Source organism: Heteronotia binoei, chromosome 16 (assembly GCF_032191835.1).
Source record: "Heteronotia binoei isolate CCM8104 ecotype False Entrance Well chromosome 16, APGP_CSIRO_Hbin_v1, whole genome shotgun sequence".
Lineage (NCBI taxonomy): Eukaryota > Metazoa > Chordata > Lepidosauria > Squamata > Gekkonidae > Heteronotia > Heteronotia binoei.
In genome coordinates this window covers 32,650,458-32,664,675 of record NC_083238.1, presented here as the reverse complement: position 1 = coordinate 32,664,675, position 14,218 = coordinate 32,650,458, and the positions used below count along the sequence as shown (strand labels likewise).

The following is a 14,218-nucleotide window of genomic DNA, read 5'->3' as shown; positions in this document are numbered from 1 at the left end:
TTCTTAGCTCCCTGTAGACAGTGTTACATTATTTTCTAATCAGAGGAATGTTTTGACTGAAAGCATGTAGGGTTGTAACTTGAAGATGGAAGCTGGAAACAGAGAATTTCCTTCCCACAGCCAGGAGGTGGTGAGAGGGAAGGAAGAATAGAACTCAGGACATTTTACTGAGAACTGCATAAGATAAGAAAGGATATCCTTTCCTATATATTTTTTCTTGGTCATGTAGACTAAGCTATTGTTTTGTTTTGTTTTTCAGTAATGAGTACAGATTTTGGAAACTGCGAGTCAGTTTTTTTTTATTTCATGTTCCTGTTATTGTATGAAAGAAGAACATGTTTTATACCCTGCTTTTTTCTACTTCAAGGAGTCTCAAAGTGGTTTACAATCTCCTTCCATTCCACTCCCCACAACAAGCACGCTGTAAGGCAAGTGGGGCTGAGAGAGTTCTGAGAAAACTGTGACTGGCCCAGAGTCACCCAGCAGGCTTCATGTGGAGGAGTGGAGAATCAAACCTGGTTCTCCAGATTAGAGCCTGCCGCTCTTAACCATTACACCATGCTGGCTTCCATTAATGTACATTTCAACAGCACTAGACAAACAGGAAATGAAGCATCCATATGTTGAAATTCGGAACAAGTCAATTTATTTGTCAGAAGCTGGCACTGTGCTGACAGGAACCCCTACCCTACCTGTTATGCACTGGAAAAGCAGCACCTTCATATTAAATAGATCATTTGAAACAATTTCCTGATCAGATCAATCAGTTTTATTTTCATTCAGCACGGAATATCTTTAAAAAAACAATTTTTATAAAATCTTTTTTTTCTTTGTAGAAGCTAAGCATTTTGTCCAGTTTTTATTTGTTTGGAAATCATCACTGGGATTTTTTTTGGCCTCTTCCTGACCCTTTTGACTTATCTCTATTTTGTTTCGCCACAGTGACATGTCGGTGGGATTTCTTTGAATAATCAACTTTTGTCCATCCGCCTTCACTAACTTTACTTTCTTCTTCTGCTACTACTTCAGGTTGGCTTTCGGCTTTCAGGGGCATCCCTGGGATGGGCTTGGGAGGTTGTTGGTGGTGAGCATACTTTTTATGGTCATGTGACCTTGACGGATGTTGACTGGGACTGAATGCTGACACTGAAGTCCTGTAAAATTTGTCACTGTTCCTCACTGTTGTTTGAGGCCCCGATGGACTTCTTATAAAACGTCTTCCACCCGTGGACACATTACGAGATGCGTTACTGTGATAGTTGCTCCTGTTTCTAGATTTGGACCTGTCCCTTTCTGAAGGGCTGTCAGAAGCCGCACTGGAAGTACTGCTTCCCTTGGAATTCAAATGCAGAGATGATAAATATGGTGTCGGAGATGAGCTTCTTGACTGATTTAGAGAGGTAATCTGATAGCTTACGGGAACCTGGGTCCGTCTCACAGCAGCAGCATAGGTGTCTTGATCCTGAAGGTATGGCAGATTCAATAAATTAATGGGACTGTGAGGGCGAGAAGGCTGGAGAGAAGGGCTGCTTTTCACCTTAAGCATCCTTAGTGAGTCCATCCACTGGCAGTCAATGCCTGAATTTAAAAATAAAAGCATCAGATTCAAATTCCAGACAATGGACATTCCTCCTAAATAAGCACTAATAGTATGGACATAGCAACATAAACTGTCTGGATATTACAGAGATTGGCTCTCCCAGTTTTGTTTCTTTCTTTTACTTCACTACAGCTGCATGGGACTGCTAATAAGCTCGGGAAGGAGCATCAGAAGAGTCTTAACTCTTTCCCCCAAATTCACATGCCTGTATTTTTTTCTTCAGGAGAGTTAATGGTACCTTAGATCGATTAAATGGTATGGAGAAAGGACAGAACAACCTCTTCTCCATCACATTTGATCAGAATTGGACCCCCCCCCACAGCTGGTTGGAAGTAAAAAAGAACACTGAGAGATCCTGTCACAGACCTCTTTTACTTTCGTTTGTTCTATGAGGCATGGAGTTTCAAGAACTGTTAAGAGTGAAGTTGTACAAGTGGGTGTGAATAAAGTACTATAGTGGGCAGGGCTTTTTTTGTAGCAGGAACTCCTTTGCATATTAGGCTACAACCCTGATGTAGCCAATTCTCCAAGAGCTTTCAGTAGATGCTGTAAGAAGACCCTTGTAAGCTCTTGGAGGACTGGCTACATCAATGAGGTGTAGCCTAATATGCAAAGGAGTTCCTGCTACAAAAAAAACCCGATAGTGGGACTGAGTAAACATACACAGCTGCACATATTGAATTATAAGATGCACATACTGAATTATAAGATGTTTTTGTTTAGTCATGACCTTTCTCCTCTGTTGGAAAATAACCTGACACCATGTAACATTCAAGTACTGTCTTTAACCTATTAGCAATTAAGTGATAAATGGACTGTCAGAGAAACCCTTTCAGGTCATCCAGTGGCAGTCAGTGTGGTGTATTGGTTAGCATGGCTGAGTAGGATTTGTGGGAGACATGACTTCACTCAGCAACGAACACACTAGCAGTGCATTCCTAAGCAGAATTATACCCTTTGAAGTCAATGGACAAAGAAGAGCATAACTCTCCTTTGAATATTGGTCTGTAACTGACCTTGGCCAGCCAGGCCTACTTCATGGACCTGTTGTGAGGAGAAAATGGGGGGTAGGTATGCTGCTCTGAACTCCTTAAAGGGCAGAAGAATAAAATGGATAAGATAGGGTGCTTTCACACTGACTGTTCGCAAGTGGATTTTGCTATTCTTACACAGTGAAAATCCAGTTGAAAACCATGTTATTTAATGTGTGTGAATGCACCCATAGATACACTGTTTCCCCAGCCAAGACTGTCCCCACCCATGTCATGTTTTAAAATATCTTGTCCAGTCCTGATTTAATTGTCCAGTATAATGGTGTTAAAGCCCTACATGTCTGGGTATCTGAAGGCCTATTTTCTTGGGAATTCCTGCCCAGGAATTAAGATCACAGAGAGAGTCCCTCCTGACTGTCCCATCAATCAAACAAGCTTGTTTGGTGGGTACACTGAGCTAACCATACTCCAAACTATAGTCTTGAACAATGAAGTCTTCCATTAGATGATGGCATGGGGCGAGGTGAAGAGGAGGTCAAGGGAGCCCTTTTTCCACTTGTGGACTCTTCTAAGTTCACAGATTTTCGACTTACTAGAATTGGATCTGCTCCGAGGACTGACTTCCGAATTTGGAAGTGATGTCTGAATTATGAGCTGAATTGGCTTCACCTCATCCTGAAGTTTTGTTTTGCACCACTGCACTGACTGGATATGTCTGGTGGATTTTGGAGTTCGAACATCATTCTGTTCATGAAAGAGAGAGAGAATCAACATGTCTTTCCAAGGTGGCGACACACACAACTTTACAACAAATCATGCCATGTTGGACTTTCAGCTGTGAAACCGATGATACCATAAATCTGACATGCTGGGTTTTGTTTGATACTATCTTCCAGCCCTGTATCAAAGACTGTTCAGTTGTGTAACCAGTCTGATAGGAAATTATGCTCTTTCTTCCCTTCCTCAAACCAGTGCACTGTATAATGGAAAGATTTTAATGACTGTCTTTAAAAAAAAACATTTAGTAATTATGAGATCATGTGGTGCTTCAAGTAAATAATCTTTACTGTTGGAAGAGGCTGGGCATTAAGAAGGTATTGTTGCTGGGGTTCCCTTGTGGTAGCTTGCCTACAGTGGCTAGCTCTTTAATCCTGCTGTCAAGCTCTGATTCTTGTGAGGAGCTACAGTCTGAAAGGAACCTAGGGTTATTCTTCCTGTTAACAGAAAGCCACTGTTCTTTACTTCTGAGGCGAGCAAGCAAGGTCCAGAATTTTCCTATATCGCTCTCTCGCTGCTTGAATCCATGCCATGGGACAGTGCGAAAATTTCAATTACTAGCCTCAGTGTGAAATATCCCATTGGTCTTTATGAAACACTTTTTTTGTAAGTATCCAAAAACCTCCTTATACAAAGGCTAATTTCCATCCTATTATACATGGCTAAATTGCTTCTAGATTTTATTTTATGTTTTCTTTCTCGCCCTTTCCCTTCTCCTGTTGTTCCTCTTTTCTGCTAATTAGCGCTTTGCCGAAAAGGTAAGAGAGATGGTCTCTTCAACAAACACCACCTACACCGAGCATTACTCAAAGAAAAAAGTAATTTTTTTGTGTGTGTGCGTAACTTAAGGGAGAGAGCTTTCCCAGCTAGGAGTCTGGGCTCAGTTTCTGAAGACAATGTTCAGATAGGTATCAGAAGCTGGTAGTTTAAAATTAATTACAGTGTTTGGCCTTTACTACAGTGGGTAAAAAAGTTAAAGAATGCCAGTTCCTCATTATGAAACTCTGCTGACAGATGGGGTGGATTGGTTGTTCTTCCAGCACTTACCTCGTAAGTTACAATACATTCCACTGTCTGATCTTCAGCTATTCCTACAATCCATTTCTCCATTACAAATGGTGGCTGCAAGAAAATCACATTGTGTTCATGGATTTGAATAGTTCATCAACTGTTCTTCATTTTGCTTCATCTCAAACTGCTCACACACAGGACTTTTCCTTACACCAAAAGTGGGAAGCAGTCGAATTAAATGGGAATATCTACGCCAATGTCATGCTCATACTGAGCATGATTTGTACGCTTCCCCTTTAAGCCAGAACAAAATAACCTCCTGTAATCCCAGTTTCAAATCGGGAATTGTGGCATGGCTGTGGGTGACACATCAATCTGGATACTTGTCCCCAGCCGGAATGGGAAGGGGGTGAGGCTAATCTCTACCTCCAAAATGGTAAAGCAATGGTAAAGCAAAACATACCCCTCTTCTCAGCCCTTTAAAGGGCTCCCTCCCCTTTCTCAGCTAAGCCATGCTGTAACATCACAGCACACTAACTAGGAAATGAAAGAGGAAAGGAAAAATCCCCTGTGCAAGCACCAGTCGTTTCCGACTCTGGGATGACATTGCTTTCACAATGTTTTCATGGCAGACTTTTTACGGGGTGGTTTGCCATTGCCTTCCCCAGTCATCTACACTTTCTCCCCAGCAAGTTGGGTACTCATTTTACCGACCTCGGAAGGATGGAAGGCTGAGTCAACCTCAAACCGGCTACCTGAAAACCCAGCTTCCGCCGGAATCGAACTCAGGTCATGAGCAGAGAGTTCAGACCACAGTACTGCAGTACTGCTGCTTTACCACTCTGTGCCACGGGGCCGCTGGAAAATGAAAAGAGGGAGGTAATGGAAGGATTCCTGGGCTAGAGGGTTCACACCCAGACTGGCCAGACTTATTCCTACTCCTACATAGTTTCTGTAATGTACTTGCAGCATGTATGTGCCTTCAGCCATTTCCATTCAAGTATATTGATAATGATTACAGACACATATGATCCATCTCTTTGGAACTACAGTACAGACCTCTGGTTACCTTGTCATGAAATCGAGGTTAGTTTGTGACAAGGTACGAATCCCTGTACCTTAATGTTCATTGTTGTAGAGCCGGTTTGGTGTAGTGGTTAAGTGTGCGGACTCTTATCTGGGAGAACCGGGTTTGATTCCCCACTCCTCCACTTGCACCTGCTAGCATGGCCTTGGGTCAGCCATAGCTCTGGCAGAGGTTGTCCTTGAAAGGGCAGCTGCTGTGAGAGCCCTCTCCAGCCCCACCCACCTCACAGGGTGTCTGTTGTGGGGGAGGAAGGTAAAGGAGATTGTGAGCCGCTCTGAGACTCTTCGGAGTGGAGGGCGGGATATAAATCCAATATCTTCTTCTTCTTCTTCTTCTAGAGTTGCTGTTGCTGCTTAATGGTTTCCCTAGTAAGATATATTTTAGGTAAAGGTGTAATTGCACTGAGTTGTTACTGACCCATGGGGTGATGTCACATCATGATGTTTTCTTGGCAGACTTTTATGGGGTGGTTTTTCATTGCCTTCCCCAATCATCTACACTTTATCCCCAGCAAACTGGGTACTCATTTTACCTACCTTGGAAGGATGGAAGGCTGATTCAACCCTGAGCTGGCTACCTGAGCCCAGCTTCTGCTGGGATCGAACTAGTGCTGCAGCTTTCTATTCTGCGCCATGTATTTTAAGTATCTGTTAAATCCCTTTTTAGAACCAGCTGGGGATTTGGCAGATTAATGGAGTAAAAGTTCATCAGTGGCTATTAGCCACAATGGCAAAGGAACCTCCATATCCAGAGGCCTCAGCCCTCTGAATAGCAGTACTAAGAGGGAACATTGGAAAAGGCCCTGTTCTCTGTGCTCTGTTTGTTGGCACTCCAGGGCAACTGGTTGGCTGCTGTGTAAAACAGGATACTAGACTGGATGAAGCACTGGTCTGATCAAGCAGTGCTTTAATTGCTCTTTGTTCAAAAGAGTTTGCCATGTGGCATTTGGAACTTCTGTTCAGAAAATAATTCCAAGATCTGCTTGGGCTCACAGGAATGGATGCATAATTCTTTGGCTGACTACTCACTAGCCTTGTCCCAGCCGCATGCTCCTCTTCTCTGTGGTGCTTCTGTCTGATTTTGCACAAGCTGCTGTGGGGCTGTGATTCGCCCCGCCTTTTTCCCATAGCAAGCAAGATCCTCTGAAAGCAGGTTTCTGCTTGCCACGGGAAAGAGGTGGGGTGAGCTGCAGCCCTGTGGCATCTTATGCGAAATCAGATGTAAGCGCCATGGAGAAGAGGAGTACATGACTGGGACAAGGCTAGTGGGGAATCATTCTTTGTTTACTCTATTTTATAAACTTCATCCTGGGGCAAATTGGCCTATTAGTGTGTTCAACACCCCCCCCCACACACACACACACATGGTTCCATCCATGACCTGTCACAGGGATAGTTACAAATAAGGAACTGTGCTTAAAAGAACTGTTGGAAATCCCATCTTCCTACTATAACCAAAGGGTAAAATTATTGGCAAAAATTAGCCAATAAAGCTAAAGTGTAAAGCATTTAACTGTACACTTTAGCTTTATTGGCTAATTTTCCACAGAAATCATGATTAAGAGCCTCATAATCCAACCCTATCCATGTGTAGCTGCCACTAGAAAACAACTCAGGCGCTGCTGTGATCCAGTTAGTCACATATATTAATGTGATGTAAAGGCTTCTTGGCCTTTTGGCTAAGATCAAGTGTAGTATCTGTTGATCTTGATGATGTCAGAGGCAGTGTTGAATAATGGTTAGACTGTCAGACTAGGATCTGGGAGGCCCATCTTTGAATTACTGATCTGCCATGAAAGTTGGCTGGGTGACTTTGGGCCAATCCCACACTGTCAGGCCCTGTTCACACAGCATGTTGAGTCCGTGTTAAACTGACCCGGTTCTGTTCCGAATATCTTTGTTCCAGATATTATCCATCAGACTACCATACTGCAATTCGAATCACTCTGCGGTGAAACCATCTTCTGCCGTCCACATGATGGCACCATGCAGTTCTTTTTTTTGTTTCCTCCACCATTAGGCGCATAAGAGCATTATGCACAAAGAGCATTATGCTCATAGGGCCACATGTGCATGCACATAGGTAAAAACATTATGTGGTTATGCGGTTATGCGCATATTGCTAAGTAGTAAAAATAAATGGCGACTGTAAACCAGATGTCTGAGGCTCCTTTTGCTCTGGGACAGCCTTCAGACATCCGGAAGTTGGTTAATATCGCAGCAGAACTATCCAGACGGAGAAAACTACGAGGTGAAACCGGACAACTCAAAAAACAGCACAAAGGAGCAGGTAACAAAATAATCCAGTTTGGGGGAGGATTAGAGGAAGGCGACAACAATTGACTACCGGGAGGGAAATGTTGCTGTCTGATCAGCCACTTTTAATTCGGTATGAAACAGCAGCAACAACTGACTAAACTGTGCGTCTGAACAGGCCCTGAACAGACCCAATGTCTTTGGCATGTGATGATCTCTGTGGATCTCAGTTTTGGTGTGTCACAACTACCATCTAATTATAACCATTATGACAGCATGCTGAAAGCCTATCTGCAGAGATCAGTGCATGTGAACGACATTCATCTACAGGAGATACACAGGGTCTGGGATGGATATTTCTAACTTTTTTCTTCACTTTTTTTTTAAGGAAGGCAATTGCCACCAATTCTATTTCTATGCATTCAAGCACACTTTAGCTCTTCTTTTAAAAATCAAAATATCAGGTTATCAGTTGTGTAAGTCAGGGATCCCCAACCTTCTGGAGCCTCTGGGCACTTTTGGAATTTTGATCATTTCATTTCATTTTCATTTTATTTGATTTATATCCCGCCCTACCCCACCAAGGCAGGCTCAGGGCGGCTCACAGCATAATGATTCTAACAATAAGGTTTAAAAATTAAAATACAATAATAATTTACATAATTAAAAACAACCAGTATATCAATGTATCAATCAATGTCAGTATGCTATTTTATTGTCTTCCTTCAGAATATTTCAATGCCAGTCAGTTATAAGCTAACCAGAAGAGGACTGTCTTACAGGCCCTGCGGAACTGTCCATAGTCCCGCAGGGCCCTGACCTCTTCCGGTAGCTGGTTCCACCAGCAAGGGGCTGTGATTAAGAAGGCCCTGTCCCTAGTTGACTTCAGCCGGGCCTCCTTTGGCCCAGGGATTACAAGCAGATTTCGAGAGCCGGATCGCAGCACTCTCCAGTGTGGTGGGTGTGGCCACAGAATAGCAACCACAAAATGGCTGCTTAAGGAAGCAGAGCCAGCCATACAATGGCCGCTGGAGCTAACCTTCAGTCACATAGGGAAGAACTTTGTGCTGTGATGGCAGCTATTGCCAAAGCAACATTTCTAAAAATCTGCACGGGAATTAATAACTATAAATGTTAAAATAAGTAGTATAGGAATAGGGTTGCCAGATCTGTGTTGGAAAATATCTGGAGATTTTGGGGGTGGAGTTGGGAAAGGGTGGGGTTTGGCGAAAGGAAGGGCCACAGCATGGTATGGTGTCATAGAGTCCACCCTTCCAAGCAGCCATTCTCTCCAAGGGAGCTGATCGCTGCCAGCTGGAGATCAGCTGTAAAAGCAGGAGATCTCCAGGCCCCACCTGGAGGCTCGCAACCCTATATAGGAATGGGGTTTAAACTCATAGAACTGGTAAAATAGCAAACATAACATTAGGAAGTAAAAATCACATTGCGTTCATAAATAAAAGAAAATATTTTAAAAATTCTCTGTCCTAGAATGGTAAAAAAGAAAAGTTCCAGCATTCTACAATTTCGTTTTCAAAACACAGGTTTAGATGCCTGAAGCAAGTGAAGTCCATGTGCGTGCACGTCCAACAAAACAAGGAACTTCCTCCAGGAAAAAATATAAACTAAATCCACAAAAAACATTCACTTTTTAATAAGGAAAAAAAAATCTACCAGGGAAGGAAGAGAGGGTCACCAACCCCTGGCAATATAGGTGTATAGCTATATACTAGAGCAAAAAGGAAGACCCCCCTCCTCAAAAACAAAATAGGAAAGGGAAGGAATGGATACTATTACTATGCTACTATTGCAAAAACTAGAGGTCCAGTAGTAAAAATGGGACAATTATATTAACAGAAGGCAGACAGGCAGAATCCACAAAATAATTCCTGATAGGGCTGGTCAAGGATCCAAATGGAGTTTGGATCAAATAAATAGAACTTGCAAACTGGGTAGAACTAGCAGTGTTGCCAGCATGGCTAATTTCCACCACGGAATTTGGGCTTGTATGAAATGGAAATTGGCAGGCCTTGGAAATCACGGTCATTAAAGGTTCCATTCTTGACATCAGCTTTTTTTCCCCATTTCAACAATACAAACTTCTGTCAAGGGTCAATGTGTAATTTCTCCAGTATGTCATGGAATGTTTCATGCTCTTGAGGTCAGCATTGGCTGCTACACTATTGACTTTGTTGTGGAATCCAGAACTCACACGCTATGATAGCAGTCTGTTTCCTTTTAAGATGGTTTAGGATGTCACCCAGAAGTGTCTTAATGAAACAAAAAGGTGGATCCAAGCAGCTTTTTCACTGGTGATAAATGGAGGAGGGAATCCCCTTTGATCATCAAAAAGGCTTTTGCTGGGGATCATGGGACCTGCATGGACCAAAGCCATGTGGGGCAGGGACTGTAGTGAGGAAGAGAACTGGGTTAGATTGATGGAATTCAACCCAGTAGCTATTATACTACCAATGCACAAAAATAGGGGGAAATATTTTTTTTCAAAAGCTGCTTGCACAATGCACTTAGACACATGGAAAGTATTTTTTGCTGGGATCTTTTTGTGGTTTTGTTTCAGATCTGGAAAATGATGAATGCATCAAGCTTATAAACAGAATCTTTTTTTAATTTTAATTTTATTTATCTATGACTTGTATCCCGCCCTTCCCACAAGTGGCTCAGGGCGGCTTCCAGCAATTGATCAACATAAAAATTAAACAATGTTTAAATATATAAACCATTAAACATTTAAAACAGTTAAAATCTTACCTTTGTCATCTTTAAAACCTCCATATCCGGCAAGTTAGTGTTAAATGTCACATCTTTTATGTAAGTTATTGCAATCTCATCTCCATCCATCTCCATATACATTTTCCATTTACTATCCTAACAGTAGAAAAGAAATGCAAACTTTCAGAACTGCAAATGGAAAGCATACCCTCTTCCTTCCCCAGGCAAAAATTCAACGCATTAATGATTTTATCTGTTTTAGGAACAAATACGTATTTCAAACATTGCAATTCATTTGATCATTAAACACTTCTTATTTACCTATGTATGTATTTCTAAGAACCATGGTCTGGGAATCATGAATGCTGCATTTTAAGGGTCTCCAAGACCACTACTAGAATTATAGAAGAAAACAATGAAAAGCCAAACATTTCTGCCACATGGTGATGAGGCAACCCACTTTTCAGTTTGACTTTGAAGATGTGAACTGAAAAGCAGCTTGCCTCTTCTGTGAATGCCATGGTATCTTTAAAAATACTCCGAAGTTAATTATTTCTTCCTGTGCACATCTGATATTTCCCACCATTTGCAGCCACAAAAACAAATGCAGGAGCTGAGTATGACTTTGAAAGCTCATCAAATATCCCCCATTGTGGAAGCCATATGAAAACATGGTGGGGAAGTGAACTTTGGGAAAATATAAGAATCATTGGCCTTCATATAAGCAAAAGTTCTCAGAATGATCCATGCTCCGATATAGAATACATTTTCCTAAGTGGTTAAAAAGCACATCTGAACTGAGCCATTGATATTTCCAAAGTAAGTATATCAACGATTCTTTCCCCTAGAAATCATTCATATTTACAATTGAACAGAGGTTAGCATGTTAAGTAATACATATGCATAATTTTTCATGTATCTCTGTCTCTCATAGACATACACACAGGCACACACATTCTCTCTTCTCTCAAGCACACATATGTTTTTAATTCCCCCCCCCCAAAAAAAACTCCAGCCAGCCATGTTAGTTTGAAGCACAGAAGCAAATAGGTTTTGTGGCAGTTGAAAGAGTAACATTCACTGTGACATAATTTTTTACAGATTTTACAGATTAGGTGTGTAAAGAGCATCCTCAGTTGCTTATACATGTTTATATAAAAAGCTAAAGGTAGTCCCCTGCGCAAGCACCAGTCGTTTCCGACTCTGGGGTGATGTTGCTTTCACAATGTTTTCACGGCAGACTTTTTACAGAGTGGTTTGCTATTGCCTTCCCCAGTCATCTACACTTTTCCCCCAGCAAGCTGGATACTCATTTTACCAACCTCAGAAGGATGGAAGGCTGAGTCAACTTGAGCCAGCTACCTGAATCCAGCTTCCGCTGGGATTGAACTCAGGTCATGAGCAGAGAGTTCAGACTGCAGTACTGCAGCTTTACCACTCTGCGCCACGGGGCTATACATGTTTATATACTCACTGGTATAGAGAAGTACAGTTTGGGCGTTTTCGCACTCACCTTCAGCCGGCGTGACCCCCCTCTTCACCGCGCAGCATCTGCGTGGATTTCGCACTAAATGCCGCGGAGCAGCCGGAAGAGCCGGAAGCTCCCGGCGCAAAAGCCGCTCAAACGTAAACCACCAAAAAGCAGTTTCCGTTTGCGCGGCTTTTGCGACGGGAGTTTCCGGCTCTTCTGGCTGCTCTGTGGCATTTAGTGCGAAATCCGCGCAGATCCTGCGCGGTGAAGAGGGGGGTTGCGCCGGCTGAAGGTGAGTGCGAAAACGCCCTTTGTTTCTTATTAGGGTTGCCAATCCTCAGATGGAGGCAGGGGATTGCCCAGTTTGGAGGCCCTCCCCCTCCTTCAGGGTCATAAGAAAGTGTGTGGGGGGGATAATGTCTGCTGGGCACTGAGTTATTCCCTATGGAGACTGATTCCCATAGGGTATAATGGAGAATTGATCCATTGGTAGCTGGGGCTCTGGGGGGCTTGTTTTTTGAGGTTGAGGCATCACATTTTCAGCATAGCATCCAATGGCTCTCCTCAAAAGACCCTCCAAGTTTCAAAAAGATTGGACAAGGGGGTCCAATTCTATGAGCCCCAAAAGAAGGTGCCCCTATCCTTCATTATTTCGAATGGAAGGAAGGCATTTAAAAGGTGTGCAGTCCCGTTAAATGTGATGACCAGAATTCCCTTTGGAGTTCAGTCCCCAGATATTACTTGAATTGCACACTATAAACATGGCAGTGGAAAGGCACTGCTACGAAATGTCAATGCAACACCTATGGAAAGGAAGTAATTTTTGTGCAGCCCTCTGAATATTGTAGAGGTTTTGAAAAATGAACACCAAATGATTAGCCACACCTTGAAGACAAATTGATAAGAGCATTCAGTGTATAAGAAGCAGTTATACAGTTATGTCATGGGACCAACAATGCAGTTTAATATACAGGTGTTTTATGCAGTGCAATCCTAACTTAGAGTTACACCCTTCTAAATCCACTAAATTCTATGGGCCTAGAAGTTTATAACTCTGCTTAGAATGGCCCTGCTTGTTAGGTAATGCCTCTTGCTTTTCTTACAGTGCAATCCTAGGCAGGTTTAATCAGAAGCAAGTCTCAATATATTCAGTGGTGCTCACTCCCAGGTAGGTATGCATAGGACTGCACTGTTAGTACAGGTTGTGGTAACGTAGAGAACAATAAACTTATAGCACCATAAAAGTTCACAGATTTATGAGGGCATAAGTGAGAATAGAGCCCACTTCATCAGATGTGTAATGTGCATCCTCAGGTTACTAATATATATACACATGGGATGGAGCTGGGGAAATGCAAGTGATGGGGTCAGATTGCAATGAAATGCATGATGAGTGAGGTTTCTGTTCAAGACTCAATAAAGTTACAAAGTAAAAACACAAGCGATGTCACAGTCTTCCTAGACATGCTAAACTAATGTAACTAGGGTTGCCAAGTCTAACGCAGGAAATATCTGGGGACTTCGGAGTTGGAGCCAGTAGATTTTGGGAGTGGAGCCAGGAGCAAGAGTGTGACAAGAAGGGAGTTCTGGCCATCACATTTAAAGGGACTATACCTTTTAAATGCCTTCCTTCCACTGGAAATAATGGAGGATGGGGGCTCCTTCTTTTTAAGGCTTATAGAATTGGACCCCCTTGTCCAATCTTTTTGAAAATTGGGTGGGTTTTTTTTTTTTTTGAGGAGAGGCACCAGATGCTATGTACACTGAAAATTTGGTGCCTTTACCTCAAAAAACAGCTTCCCAGAGCCCCAGATACCCATGGATCTATTTCCCATTATACCCTATGGGATCAGTCTCCATACAGTATAATGGCGTGCTCAGTGGAAATCCCCCTTCCTGCTTTCTGATAACCCTGCAGTGGGAGGAGGGCCTCCAAACCAGGGTATCCCCTGCCCCTGGGGATTGGCAGTCTTAAATGTAACACTGGTAGTATAACAAAAATCACTTTGTTTATTGAGGCCTAACAAGGTAGAGTAGACTAGAAGCAGAATGGCTGTTTCCTTCCTTTTAAACTAACACACAGGACCATTGTTTATGAAAGTTATTAACACCCACCTAGCCCAAGAAACCAATTCTGATTGAAATATGCTTGCTAAATGGAAATCTTGAAGAGAATTTACATCCCAGGCAAGACCTGGTGTTGAAATACTTGGAAATGTGGTTTGTTAAGAGGTATGTGTTTTTTTTAATATGGTATTTTTTCAAGATTTCACAAGGTATTTGACTGAAAAGTCA

General features: G+C 42.4%; 1 protein-coding gene and 1 pseudogene across 3 annotated transcripts in view; one reads left to right on the top strand and one right to left on the bottom strand.

Moving 5' to 3' along the window:
• Positions 1–746: 746 nt before the first annotated feature.
• MAP3K20 (mitogen-activated protein kinase kinase kinase 20) overlaps positions 747–14,218 on the bottom strand; it is a 159,960-nt gene continuing 146,488 nt past the window's right edge. For 2 of the 3 annotated variants that reach the window (XM_060257076.1, XM_060257074.1), the window contains exons 17-20: positions 10,492–10,608; positions 4,417–4,491; positions 3,186–3,336; positions 747–1,578 (exon numbers count right to left, since the gene is read on the bottom strand). In XM_060257076.1, the coding sequence (XP_060113059.1) occupies positions 878–1,578; positions 3,186–3,336; positions 4,417–4,491; positions 10,492–10,608 (1,044 nt within the window). In that variant the 3' untranslated portion in view covers positions 747–877. Of the gene's footprint in view, positions 1,579–3,185; positions 3,337–4,416; positions 4,492–10,491; positions 10,609–14,218 lie in introns of those variants that run through there. The other variant, XR_009556302.1, reaches the window with a different exon arrangement.
• On the top strand, positions 7,126–7,243 carry LOC132585526 (U2 spliceosomal RNA; annotated as a pseudogene).